Here is a 15,136-nt window from a genome sequence, read left to right as displayed (position 1 = left end):
TCACCTCTCTTTCATCTAAGGAATGTGTATAACTATTAAGGAAATGTAACTGTACAACTACAACATTTAGTTTTTTAAAAGTAATTCCGAAAGACCATGGCGGTGGTGAAATTTTTCCCATACTGAGAGACCTCCGGTAATGCCTTGAAATGAGGTGACAAAAACCAAAACGGTTTTTCATATGATGACCACATGTACTATAATCATCAGTTGAGACCCACTGCAGTCTCAGTTTATACCTTTTATCCTGGCATAATTAGTTATTACTACTCATTTCATTCTCAAAAGGTCCTGATTTGGAAAATTGTGTTAATCTAGTTTGGGGGTATTTCTTATACAACCATGGCCCCTTCCTCAACCATCTAGGGTGATTTTAGTTTCATTCATGCCTTTTTATGGACCACTTCTACTACAAAGGAAGAAAGAAAAAACTTGAGAGTCCATATACTTTCATGAATTATGAAATTCTTTTAAAATGTCTCCTACTCTTCGTTCTTTGTGTTCTCATCACTCTCCTGTTGGGTGGCATTGCACTCCCAGAACACTGTCCTTATAAAAAGTGTCAGAGACAGGTCAAGGAATGTCACTATATACAGTGATATTTACATATAGAAACAGGCAGAATAATGCTTTTCAGTGGCTGCCTGTGTAAAAGTGAAGTCACGTATATTTTCTTTTCAGTGAAGAAGCATCATACTCCTTGGTGACATGGGATTCTCAGTTTGAGAAATATCTCAGTTCACACATTCACTGTGATGTGTCCCGAATTGGGTTATAGAATGACTGAGACATTGTCCTTGATCTCAGAGAACTCACTCTTCCAGTAGTGAGAACCGTGTAGTGCAGTAACGGCACATACTGATACCGACGTGTCCTGCAATACTACTGCTCTGTGTAGTACTAAGAGGACATGAAAGTGCACTGGGAGGACAGGCAGCAAATTTGGTCTGGATCTGCAGCTTGGGAAGGTTTCCTGGGAGAGATGATGTAGATGAAGGTGATGTGTGATACAGGTGACGTGTGAACTGAGTTTTGGAGGAAGAACAAAATGAAAGTCAGTGTTGCTTTGAGAACATAAATGGTATTTCACTGGCCGTCATACAGTGTCACAAAACTATCACTGCTGCTCCTGAACTCCACATTCTGTAGAGTGACTTTCTGTTGTTCTTCTAATAAAGAATGGGAGTTGATAGTTCACATTCTTGTAAGAGCCATAACTTTCCAATTTGTTGATAAACCTCCAGCTATCATTTAGATAAATCATTATAAATCTCTCTGGCCTTTCCTCTGCAAAACAGACTTCTTTTAGTACATTCTCAAAGGTCTTGCTTTTCTTTTTCTTTAAGAAAAAATGGTTCATATTACTTTCAGAGTTCACTCAGTGTACAGTTCCCACCTCCCCACCCATGTGTCTTACACTCAGGTAGCTTTGTAGGGCCCACATAGAGGTATGGCTAATGATACTGTCCCCAAATATCATTCTTATTTACTTGTACCTCAGTGATATGCATGTAATAAAGTACCATTGAGCTCTCTGTAAATACAGCTCATTCCACCCAGATAGTCATGCTATAGTTACGCCCTAGTCTGATTCTTCTCTCTCCTGACAATTTCTGCTTTCTGGTTGTACTAATTTCTGTAAGTTCTGTCTTATTATCCCCCCTGACAGCATTATTTCTGATTTTCTGATTCACCTCTGTATGATTATCGTCTAAGTCTCTCATCTGTCTGCATGGGTTATGGATCTTCTCAGCCCATCCTTGATGCTTCTCCCAGTATTTAACTCTCCTACCCGCTCTGTCCATATCTAACCACAGGGCAGTCTCACAGACTTCAGTTCATTAATGTCCTGAGCACCGGTTTCTCCTTTTCCTCTTCCTACTATAACCTCAACTGCAAAGCCATGCCCAACTCTAAGCCATCCTTCACGTCAATGCCATGTATATTCTTCTAAAATACACCATCAGCAGTGATAAAATTCAGATATCATCAGACTGGTTATTGCCACCTTTTAGCTTTATTTTCCACTGTCTTCCTTTGTGAATCCTGATTGTACAGAGGCAGCAAAGAGCTCTCATTAGAAATGTGAGTTGGAATTCTGATCTGGCATTTGTCAGCTGTGTGATTGTGGCTGAATAGTTTACCTTCTCTACATCTCATTTTCCTCATCTATAAAATGGCACTAGTAATTGGGTCTACTGTAAAGGAGAATCATTGTAGGGATAAAGTGGAACCCTTGAGGTCTAGCATACAATAACATTTCAATAATTGTTAGCTATCATTAGATGCTATCTCTATATAGGACTGAGAGATTAAATTGTAACAAAATTAAATGGTATATTGAAAACTAAATTTGGACTATTTTATAGGTATTACCTGAAACCATTGTAAAGTTTAAAATTTAATAAAAGCACCTTCATCTTTGCTTTCTTTCCTGGGCCACAGTAAAGTAATGCTTAGAACTGGGTAAACACATAATTCTGAGGCTGTTAAGTAACAACACTATGTAATCAGTGTTTTGGAATTATCATTTTATCCTCAACCTTGGAATTTCTTTTCTAATTCAGGGTAAAAATTTATCATCAGGAGAGGTTGGATTTTTCCCAAGTGATGCTGTTAAACCTTCACCATGTGTAAGTACTGTTATTTTATGTCTTTCTCATTTTCTTTTCCTTTTGATGCTGTGATTAATTGTGCAAGAATGTACAAAAGATAATGCCAGGTTACTCATTAATTTCATTAATATTTTCTATAAGGATCATATTATTTTAAACATCATTAAGATTAAATTGTCAGAAAATATTTTTAAATGTTAATATATGCAAGAAGAAATTTTAATTTAATAGAATTTACACAAATAAGTTGTCAAAAAGAATTTAGAATTAATTCAAAGCTCTAGATTAGATATATTATATAAGTATCCCATGTCTCACTAAGGTAAGAGTGGTAGGGTCTAATCTATTTTCAGTCATTTAGGTTAGATTAATAATAATCTAACAGACTTCATCTGATGGGAAATAGTAGATTTGAACTGATGTCTTGGAAAGCAAGCTAGGAAGTAAAAAGCCCACAAATTCCTCAACCAAGTCTTTAAAATTTCTGTGTTCTAGTATTCTGTTGCTCCTTATTTAATACCATAATTAAGCTTTCTGATAATATCAAATAATTAAAGTACATATAGTGTACTTTGTGGTATTTCATGATGGTGATAAATTTTTGTTGGGTGTCATGATTTTAGTTTTACAATTTTAGATTGGGGATAGATTTTTCCCAAAAACTTCTTAATTTTCATTTTTAAGTTTTCTAAGTCCAAAGCAAATAAAAATTTTTACTAATATGATGGAGTTGATTGCTTGAAAAAAATCTCTTACCTTTCTAATTTCTTTCTTGTTTGCTAATTTTCCATAGTTCTTGTATTTCTAAAGTAGATATCATTTTTAATATTAAAAATGTGAGGGCCAGGGATTTAGCTCAGTGGCTCCTGTCTGCCTCACAAGTGAAGGTCCTGAGTTCGATCACGGGTACGAATATATATATATATTTTTTGTTTGTTTTTGTTTTTAGATGTGAATGTTTGAGACTCTTGATTTCAAAATGTAATTTCTAAGATACCGTCCTCCAAGCTTTATTATTTTCAAAAGCAAAGGAAATTTAAAAAGAATTTGTTATTCTGTTGGTTTTGTGTTCTAATGTCACTTCTTTGGTCTTGAATGATGTTAAAGGTATGAAAGAAGTTGAAGTATGATACTACTCTTAGTTAATTAGATAAGTAAAAATGATGGTTTGGCTAGTTATCTGTCATTTCTGTGAGTAAGATTCAAGCTGCTTGTCTGAAAAGCCGTGGTGTTTATAGGCATGTTGCAAGAGATTATGCATTTTGACATTAAGATGTTTGAGAATTTAAGACGACAAATAAAGACTATTAAGCATTTCATATACCAAATTTTATTATCTGTTTATGGCTTTTTAGTATAGCACAAAATGAGCATGTAATGTTTTATTTTAGTGATAGTCTGGCATAAGGTAGATATTTAAAAGTTATTGTAGAGTGAATGAACAAAGGAACGAGAAAGCAAATCTCTAATTATATATAATATTAGATGCTAGTAAAATCAGCTGAAGAATCCTGTGGAATAATATTTGGCAACCCAATAAATGACTAGAAAGAGAGAGAGATTTAAAATGATAAGCAGTTGTAGAATAATGCAGAATTATAGGTAAAGCAATCAAATAAATATGGTTGTTTTATACTTTAAAGTTAATAAGGAGCCATCAAAATTTTACTGCTTAATTGATGAAATTATATATTTTTTGTTGATTGTATGACAAGTTAAGTGAAAAATAAATAGAGGGAGTTAAAGGAGAAAAAATAGAGGGAGTTTGGACAATGCTATTGTTTTTAGCCTGGAATATAATTGCTATCAGAGGTCCATGACTAGTGCTGAACATTTCATTCTGATCTTAAAAATTATTTTCCTGAATATGCTATGCTGGTCTCAAAAGTTCTGATGTACATAAGTAGGAACCTAGAATAGGGGAAAACACTAGAGACACAAAAATGAGACTGTGTATTATGGGAAACTTAACAACTGGAAATAGCCTGGAGCTACAGCGTAGTGCAAACATGGTTATCTGCTTGAATCTAGGAGCCCTCAGTGAGTGAGGTAGGGGAAAAATACCACAGAATAACACACTGCTTACTCTTGTCTTGGCTCTGGATTGAGCAGGAAAGAAAATAAAAAAACAAAAAAAAAACACTTTTTTGAGAAGAATTACTCTCCTTATATCCAAAAATTCATCCAAATGTCAGCCTGGAATTTCTCCTAGCTCTATGATCTAATATTGTAAGCTAGAGATATAGTTTTAAATTATTCTACATGGATCCCAAGGAAAAGCCCAGGTTCTCTCTGAGTCGGAGCCTTTTTACACATAGTCCTCAAAGAATTTTTACAGATGAAGTCCCAGCAAAATATATTCACCAGTTGCTATTATTAAATTTCTGAAAAAACAGACCATTTTAAGATAAGATCAACAGAAATAATAAAACATAGTTTGTACCCCACCCCAGGACAGCAGATATTGGAATGACTTGTTACTAAATTCAGAATTTTATATTTATTATGGCTGAAGAAATAAGAAAAGGATTAAATATCTAAGAGGAAAACAAGACACATTCAGATCAGCATACTTCACATTCAATAATTGAATTCAAGGCCTTAACAGGAACACTATATGCCACATCAAATACAGTTTGAAGAAGATTAGAAAAAATATATGAAGAAATGTCTCAGAGAACTGTTTAAAGGGATTAAGAAATGGAAAATGTAACAGAATAATAAGATTCAAATACATTTAGTAGGAGAGATTAAGATAATTCTGAAGCAAGTCAATTAAGTAATGACTGATTTCTTTCCAGAATCTATGATAAAATTAATATTAATAATAAAAAGGTATATTAAAATTAATGAACATCTTGACACATTTTAATGAAACTTGAAGACATTAAAGACAAATATTAAAACCATCCTAAGAAAGAGTGCCTATGAACAGTTGATAAGATACACAGGTAAAAGCAGCAGTAATGAAAGCAACAAGTTACTTCTGGAAAATTTCATTTAGCTCCTTTTATTCCATACCTTTCACGGATAACATCTATACGCTTTGGACACAAAATAAAGATAAAACAAAAGTGCCTGTGAAGGCACTGGCTAGGAACAGCAGACAATTGGAAAAGGGCATTAATTAAGTGAGTTTCCTGGTTTATGGCTAACCTGAGGGCAGTGACTAGGTTGTAGCTTTCTGTGGGTGGAATTCATAAAGAATCCATGTGACATTTTTGGCTTGAAGAACCAGAACATGGAGTTTGAAGTAACCACAGCAGCTGGAAAGGGAGACAGGAAAGAACAAGAGAGGAACCTCAAATTCTGTATATAAACTTTACCTAAGCCTCTGGTGAATGGGGAAATTCTGAACTGTTTAGCCTACATTGAGAGAACCAAACTGAGAATTCATCACTGTCACTTACCACCAGAGGTATAGACTCGAGTTCAGCCAGGTTAGGTAACTGCTTTAAGAAAAAGCACGTTCTTTGTAGTAGAATGGAATCCAAAATTTCAATTTAAATAATAGTATATCATTCACATTATTCCAGATATAATCTGAATTATTCAGTGTACAAGGAAATAGGAAAACATGAATCACACTGAAAAGAAAAAGCAGTTGATGGAGATCTACCTTGAAATGATCTACATGATGGAATTAGCAGGAAAAGATTTTAAAAGGCAACTATTATAACTGTAAGGAAAGTGTATTCATAATGAGTAAATAGACAAGAAGCCTTAGCAGAGAAATAGGAACTATAAAAAAAAAAACCTAGTGGAGATTCTGGAACATGAAATTATAATATTTGAAATAGTAAGAATAGGTTGAATGTTTTAAGAGAAGAAAATTGTTATCAGTTTAAAGTTTAACTCTCCTAAATAATGGCACTTCTAGCAAACTGAGAATCATTTCTAATTGTCCCTCCTGTATGATGTACTCAGGATTAACATATCATTTGAACTGTATATCCAGTAAGATTTTTTTAAAACTATAGCAGAATTTTAATGACATAAACTGCCTAAAGAGAAGTCAGAAAGTGGCACTAGGCAATAATAGCAATTATAAAAGATGAAAGTACCCAGAAGGAAAGTATCCATAGTCTTAAATATGAAGCATCTATCAAGACAAGGACCCAAAGTACACAGAGGAGAAAAAGGGGAGGCCCCACGACAGAAGAGAATAGAACCTCACTTTAGTTACGAGGATCCTGGACAAGAAAGTAGTCTTGTATCTTCAAGTATCAAAATATACTCGCTAAAGAGAGGAAAAGCCCCACAGAACACTTCAGGCTGGAATAACCAGTTATCTCTTCTGCTGTGGAATTGTGTATCACCTTAAACTTTCTGGGTCTCTAGCAATCAAAGGAATCCACAGCACCAGACTGTGGTAAAGTTTCTGTCTCTGTCTCTGTCTCTCTTGTAGAGATAAGAGAAAGAGGAAAGATTATTTTTCTTTTTCATTTCAGAAACCATGTGTATCTTATCAAAAGGGGAAATGTTGAAGATCAATTTATATTTCCAAAACCAAAATGATATGAAAAATTTGCAGAATTTAGTGGATATTTTACCTTCAGTAATTGCTATGTATCATGATTTTACAAAGTGTTGCTATTATAAATATAACTCATAGATTAAAAATATTTAAACATCAATAGCTATAGGAATGTTCTGGCCAAAACAGTATTTTTCCAATATATAACTTTGGAAGAGCAAAATTATATCAATCAGTTTGTTATGAAAACTAGCATATCTAGAAACATGGTTTACAATTAAAAGTAAAGATGATAGATTTTTTTTTTTTTATACTGGGGATGGAACTCAGGGCCTTGCTCTTGTGAAGCAGGCAGCGGAATCATTGAGCTAAATTTCCAGCCCAATACGGTAGAACTTTTAATCAACCAACATATAAAGACCAGGAATACTGTAGAATGTATATGTAAAGACCTAGATAACTCATGAAAATTTTCTTAACACAAGAAAATTTATACTCCATCTTGTGTGAGGAACTTACAAGTTGTCTCCCTCTCTACAGTATATATTTTGTTATTTTATGAATGCTAGTGTATCTCTTTAGACTTTGTTCTTTATTGCTTACCATCAACAGCTAGAAGAAATGTTGTTTCTTTATATGCTCAGAAAATGCAACATTTTTCTCTTGTGTAAAGCTCTATATGAGAAAAAGGAAAATGAATTTTTTCTGGAAAAAAAAAAGGTTATCCAGTTGGGAGATTTTAAAAGAATTTAGAATTTGTGTTACTTGATTCGGTCTACACCCTGTGTATATTGTTTATTTTGCATATTTTCCCAATGTCTTGGGAAAGTGAAGTGCTATTTGATGTCCTTAATAACATTTTCATTTTAGTTTTCTATGATAAGATTAAATTGCCTTGATAGTAAATATTGAAAGTTTCTAGTTTGTATTTTCCTGCTATCTTCCCCCTTGGAGGTACAGTGGCAGTAACATGAATGAAAGAAAGAATTAAAGTGAAATGAATTATTTTCTACTTATCTGACATATACTATGATTCATTCTGTACAGAATTACCAATGGGTAGTTCCAGGACTCTGCTACTTAAGGTTTTTATAGAGCTGAGTCAGCTGAACTGAATTAATGATTGATTTCTAAAAGCTTCCCTTAAGTAAACTTAAATCTATTTTTGCCTTTTTATATTGTAGGTGCCCAAACCGGTAGATTATTCTTGCCAACCCTGGTAAGTATTAAAAATGTTTATGTAGCTAAGTTGAAATATCATACCCTTAGCTTGAGGACGCCTTAGTAGTAAACCATGTTCTATTTCCATTTGTCCTGGCTGAAGGTATATTCAGATGTAACAAAACACTATAGTGAATCCATATATTGCTGACCTTTCTGTATCTTTATCAGAGAATGGTGTGTGGGTGCGTTCTTGTGCATATGAGTGTACTTGATTATAAACTACAAGTTTATATAACAGCCACGGAAAGAAATGGGACATAGGCACATATGTATTGTGTATACAGAAAGATAAACTTCATTAAGCAGAAATATAATGAGTGATTGATTCCATTATTTGAAACTAAGAATTAGCTCATGAGGATAGTAGGTTCTAAAAATGAAATTTACAACTTGTAATTTAGAAGCAATGCAACATATCCGTGTCTGTGTGGGTCTAGGTGGAACACACTTTTCATTTATAGGCTGGCAATATAATTAACAGAACCAAAAATGTAGGCAGAGGGTGATTATTATTTTTTAGATATCTTCAACTTGTAAAAATTATATTTATGATCCAGAATAGGTACAACCATCCCCATCTCAAAATAACTAATACATACTGATGATTTAGGATGTGTTCAGTGTATTACATGCTTTGTTTCATTTCCCCCCCCAACCTTTACATAAGGAAGATTGTTGAAATACACTATTATTATTACAGTTAAGGAAAGAAAGGTTAAGGCCATGCAATTTGTGAGTGGTAGCGAGGATTCCAAATTATACCATCTGCACATTGCTGTACATTGCCCCCCCATCTCAAAACCTGGCATATTACTCATTTATATTTATTACCCTGAATTTGTGTTTAATCCTTTAAAAATGACTGAATGTGTTTTTTCCTGATGTTTAAACACATGCATACAAATCAAAGATGAGGCTATAAATATAAATGAAGTATCCTAATATACTGTAATGCAATTTCAAGTTTAGTTTTCACCAGATATTTGTCAGATATTTTAAAAATAATTTTATTATTTTTTGTTCTGTGATCAAAATATGCAAAACACCAGGCTAACTTCTCAATAAATAGGAATCTGTTGCCCAAGGTATGAAAATTTTCACCCTTAGGCCATCTCACTGTCTCTCTGCAGTCACTTCTGCCTTTATAGTCATTACCTGTCCTCTCTGCTATATTCCTCTGGGCCTCAGCACTGAGCTTGCTCAAGAAATTGTAGCAGGTTTGTGATAGAACTGGGAGTCCTTGCTACATTTCTTACCTGACACAGGACCATTTTGAAGCCCTAGTTTCTGTGAAATTAAAAGCTATAGTCTTGACAGGAATTAAATGTGGGTGCTTGAGCTAATAGTATGGACAATCAAACTGAAAAAATAACAACTTGATAAAAATCATGAAAGTATAGTGATTCCTTCTCTTCTTTCTATTTTCATGTTACTAGGCTTTATTGTCACAAAGGTCTTGATTTTAGAGATAAATACTAATGCTGCAAACTACATAGATTTATGAAATAAGCTCATCAGGTGCCTAGGAAGCACTCAGGGCACAGAGGATGGATTTTGTACCTTTTGTTTTAAAAGGTACCTTTGGCAATATGGGAAATTCTATTGAAAATATGATGTTAGAATAGCATTATTCACAATAGTAAAAAATCAAGATGTTGAGACAAAGGAAGAGCCTTAAAAAGAGGAAGCAATAAAGATATTTCATGGTGGAGTTTTAAAATTACTTTTTTTTTCTTTTGACTAACCTGGAGAGTTTATTCAAACTAAGCAGACAGTTTCATGTGAGATGTCTTCTGCTAGGGAACAAAATGATCAACTACACCAGAAAATGGAACCATCAATTTTTGATATACTAAACTGTTTAAAGAAAATTACACTGAACAATGGCATGATTATTCTCAAATCATTGAGAAGTTGAATATGCACCTTGACTATATTTTCTGTTTATTATTTCCCTATTCAAAGGGAGGTTCTTCAAATAAAATAAATTTTGTCTCATAAATATAGGCCATAAAATAAAATGTAAAATCAAAGTGATTGCTTTCAATAATTTATGTTTTAGAATTTCAAAGACAGGGAACTTTTTCAAAACTGGTGGACTATCTGAAAATCTGTATGTAGAACAGAAATCTGTGCCAAAGCCTCGTCCCATTCTCCAGGAAGTCAGCAACTTGATTTTTTGTATCTTGCAGGAGACACCGGAGTTAGAAGGTATACGATGAAAGAGAAGCACACAGGCCCCAGATTTTGGAGGATAGGGAAATGCCACACTGAAAACAGGGGTGGAATTAGGGAAGATTTACCTACTGAAAAAGACAGTGCTCTCCAGTTCCTTTTTATGGCTCACTTCCAGCCCTGTGATAGCCTCGCTTGCATATAACACCGTTCCTTGTACCCAGACAGGACTTTGGAGAATTTTGTCTAAATAAACTACATGGGCTCAGAACAAAAAAACGACAACAAATAAAACTTTCTCACTTGTATATTATCCAGCCCAGTTGTTAGATTTGCCGAGTGATCAGGCTCCTACCGAGTGACCTACCTGTGTACCCACATATTCAACTTCTAATAATTACTCAGATGCCTCCTTCTTAAATATAAGCCAGTAACAAGGATAACTAGGCATTTGAGAAAAGCCTTGAAATATATAAGACATAAAGTAAATTTAGAAAAGAAACTTGAAAATAGACATTAAAGTGAGCAGATTTTAAAAATAAAACCCTTTTACATACAATTTCAAAGTTAAGAGAAGATATCACATTGTGGTAAGTGACCTGGATATTTTATAAAAGGAACAATCAGAATAAGAATGAACTGTTATATATTATTATACAAGAGTTGAATAATAATGTTTATTTTAAAAAATCAAAGATATATATAATATTGGGAGAAAAGATATGGAAAATAGACTATTGATCCGGGAAGTACACATTCGACTAGTAGGAATCCCAGAAAGAGAATAGTGAGGACAGTAACTGTCAAAGAAATAGGACAATTTTTTTTCCTCAGGCCTGAAGGATTTACCTTTCTGAACTAGAAATACTACTGAAAACACAGGATAATATGAGAAAGCACATTATCATGGAATTTTTGGTAAATATAGAATATTTTCTATAGAGAATATAGGGCAATACAAAGAACACAGAAAAAACAATCTGAAGGTTTCCAAGGAAAGGAAAAATCAATTTACAACTAAATAGTCTGAAATATGAATGGCGTTGAATGGAAATTAGAAGGCAATGAAACAATGTCATAATATTTGAGAGACAAAAGAATTTTTTACTTAGAATTCTATAACCAGCTGTAGTATGAGTTGAGTGTTAGATAAAATGAAATATTTTCATAAATGTAGGTATTTAGAATATTACATCTCATGTATCCATTTACAGAAAACCAAAAGAATGAGCTAGCAAACTAAGGAAGAGGAAGATGCTAAGTCCAAGAAAGAGGAGCAAAAAGCAATCTCGAGGCTACAGTAGTTAAGCAGGATAGGAGGGCAGGCAGTATCAACTAGACTGAGAAAGCCGAGGGCTTATGAGAAATAGCTGCAATGTAAAATATTAACAGATAAAAGTATGTGATGTTGAGAAATACACTGTTGGGAATTTTATTTGGAAATAACTTGTGATGTAATCGAAAAAAAGAGTTTGAGCAAACAAAAAATTAAGTTATTGTTTTTTGAAGATCAGTTACTCTTTCAATGTGATGATGTGCTAAAATTGGGCCAGATGGTGGTTTGTGTCTGTGAAGGTTGTAAAAGACAAGAATGAAGACTAGCACTGTGAAGGAGTACTAGTGTCAGGAGAAAAATGATTTTACTTCCTTATGTCTAGAATTGATAAAGTAAGAAATATAGTATGTAAACATTTTATGATATGCAAGTATTAATGAAAAGAAAAATACTTGGAATGAGGCTTGAAGTAGAATGTTGGTATGATGGAGTGCTTATCTTTTTATTATAATCATTAGAGTATGGCTTTCCTTTTTAGACTGTGTTTTTACTACTTTGATAAATATACATACACTGTCCTAACTGTGACGATAGGGTGTGGTAAAGAGAATAATAGAGTGGAAGGTACAAAATGAAGGACAACTTTCTTTAGATGGGATGGTCACGAAGACTTGCTAAGCCTGAATAATGAGAAGGAATTGCATTAATAGAGGATGTGTTTCCAGGCAAGACTGCGGTTTGTGAGGAGACATTATGATCAAAGGGAGCTTATGGGGCTGGGGATACAGCTCAGTGGCAGAGTTGTTGCATAGTATGTTTGAGGCCTGGGTTCAATCCTCAGCACTGGAAAGAAAAAGAACTTAATTAACTGTTGAATTTGAAAGAAAGCTAAAGACTAGAATTGAAGGGAATTATGAAAGATGAAGTTGTAGAGGTAAGCATGAATCAGATCGTACTACACCCTAGTGGTTCATGGGTTGTTTATAACCGTTCTTTTAATCCAGAGTAGCATAAAATGTCCTTAGTTCTTCCTTTATACTTGATGGAAACCTACCATGCCATCTCTCAATAAACTTCTAATTAATGCCTATTATGTGCTTTTTTTTTTTTGGTACTGGGGATTGAACTTGGGACATTGCACGTGCCAGGCAGGCAGTGGAACCACTGAGCTAAATCCCTGGCCCCTTTACTCTGTGCTTTTAAAATAAATAATCAGTGTAGATAAACAGTAGATATTTACACCGAGTTACATATTTGTATATGTGAGTCAGAGAATTTTCTAGACTATTAAATCATGGGTGGCTTCAAAAGAGAACCAATCCAAATAATTTTTTCCTGTAACTTGTTACCCAAGTACTGTGATATATTTTGCCAGTAAATGTTATGCCTATATTTAATGTGAGTGGTCATTCAAAATAATTTCACATTGAATTTGGGCCCTTAGTTATGACAGTTATTCTTGTGGCATTTGTGTATGCTTAAGACTCTCATAATCCAGGGAGAACTGAATTATAGTTTTGGAAAAAAAAAAAAACCTTTTAAAAATGTTTCTTTACTACTAATTAAAAAAATTTGATTAACAAAATTGTGGACTGTAAGAATTAACCTTACATCGCAATAATTATTTTAAATAATTTCAGTTCTTACTAGAGTTTTCAGCTGGGGATTTAGCTCAGTGGTTCTGCTGCCTATCTAGCAAGCACAAGGGCCTGAGTTCAAGATCCCTGGTACCAAAAAAAAAAAAAAAAAATACAAAAAAAAAAAAAAAAAAGAAAAGAAAAAGAAAGAGGAAGAAAAAATCCAAAAACTAGAGTTGTAAAAAGATGCTCAAAGGAGATTTCATAATATACATAAAAGGGGAAGTATATTGTGTGTGTGTGTGTGAGTGAGTATGTGAGTGTGTGTGTCTTTCTGTCTGTCTGCCTTCATGTGTATCTTAGTCAGGGTGCTCCCTCTTATTACTCTTTTCCCTAATTATCCCTAAAAACACAGCAATTATCTTTCTGATTCAACAACTTCTGACTCCTCTCTTTGTCACATTTATTGTTTGGTAAATATTTACTGAACACCTATTATGTATTAGGCGCTGTTCACTTTGCTATTAGCTTTGTAAAACATTTGTGTTTGGACATAGTAAAAGACTTTTTATCTGAATTTTTTCAAGAAATACAATTAATAAAAATAGCCCAAATCTGCCACTAAATTAAAATCTTGACAGGTACATATTATCTTCTCTTGCCGTTCAAGTGTATTATTGAAAATGTGTATGTTATTGTTTCTTACAGGTATGCTGGAGCAATGGAAAGATTACAGGCAGAGACTGAACTGATTAATAGGGTAAATAGTACTTACCTTGTGAGGCACAGGACCAAAGAGTCAGGAGAATATGCAATTAGCATTAAGTAAGTAGGACAAGTACTTTTACAGAAATAGATTTCCTGTTTTCATAATTGCATAGACCATCTGACGTGCATAACACTGAAGTTGAAAACTGAGGTTCTAATTGCAGCAGAAATAATGCATCTGTCCAGACAGTTCATTAATACTTGAAAATATCTGTTAGAAGACAGTAGTATGTGTTTTAGGCTGCTAATTGGCACATTACATTTCTTTCATAACATATTTTATTGACTTGATGTATGTACATTTCTAGTAAATTCTGAGGATAAATTACTAGATGTCTTATTCTTTTTGCCCCCTCAAAATGAACTTACTATGTAAATTAAGCATAATAATTAGTCAAACCCAACCTCCATCTCAATTCACATATTGGTTGTATCTTCAACCAATCTAGAAAATATATTTGGTTAATTAGCTGACACCATTGTATTGGCATAGATATATATTTTGTCTTCAGAATTAATTCCTATAATGTCATTGGGGCATGCCCTCTGGTAATTATTGATTTCTACTGATTAAAAACACATTTATATTCAAAAGTTATTCATTGCCCACAGGTACAATAATGAAGCAAAGCATATCAAGATTTTAACAAGAGATGGCTTTTTCCACATTGCAGAAAATAGAAAATTTAAAAGTTTAATGGTAAGTATTGATTTTTTCTGCTCAATCTATGAACCGTACTTTTTTTTTTTCTTGTTATAGAGGCCAGTTAAATTTTATAGTTTCTTGGACACTTTGTTAATGAATATTTATTTAAATATAATTATAGTGTAATTTTATAATAAAATCCTAAAAATTCTAACTTGAAAAACTCCAATTATGTTTTTTTTTTTTTAGTTTTTTTTTCTTTTTATTGAGTTTATTGGTACAATCTAGGTATACAATACAATTACATTCATCATTGGGATTCTGTACCTTTACATAATAGGTCTTGATTCTCATTTTCCCCCTTGTCCCTGCCCTCCC

General features: G+C 33.4%; 1 protein-coding gene across 2 annotated transcripts in view; it reads left to right on the top strand.

Moving 5' to 3' along the window:
• Vav3 (vav guanine nucleotide exchange factor 3) overlaps nucleotides 1–15,136 on the top strand; it is a 275,111-nt gene that overhangs the window by 230,769 nt on the left and 29,206 nt on the right. For both annotated transcript variants that reach the window (XM_019204802.1, XM_033758176.1), the window contains exons 20-23: nucleotides 2,568–2,633; nucleotides 8,277–8,311; nucleotides 14,053–14,169; nucleotides 14,725–14,812. In XM_019204802.1, the coding sequence (XP_019060347.1) occupies nucleotides 2,568–2,633; nucleotides 8,277–8,311; nucleotides 14,053–14,169; nucleotides 14,725–14,812 (306 nt within the window). The remainder of the gene's footprint in view (nucleotides 1–2,567; nucleotides 2,634–8,276; nucleotides 8,312–14,052; nucleotides 14,170–14,724; nucleotides 14,813–15,136) is intronic.

The sequence above is a fragment of the Fukomys damarensis genome, unplaced genomic scaffold (assembly GCF_012274545.1).
Source record: "Fukomys damarensis isolate Sample0158 unplaced genomic scaffold, DMR_v1.0_HiC HiC_scaffold_33, whole genome shotgun sequence".
NCBI classification, from domain to species: Eukaryota; Metazoa; Chordata; class Mammalia; order Rodentia; family Bathyergidae; genus Fukomys; species Fukomys damarensis.
Note: the sequence above shows the minus strand (reverse complement) of the source record. Positions and strands in the feature narration are given on the sequence as shown.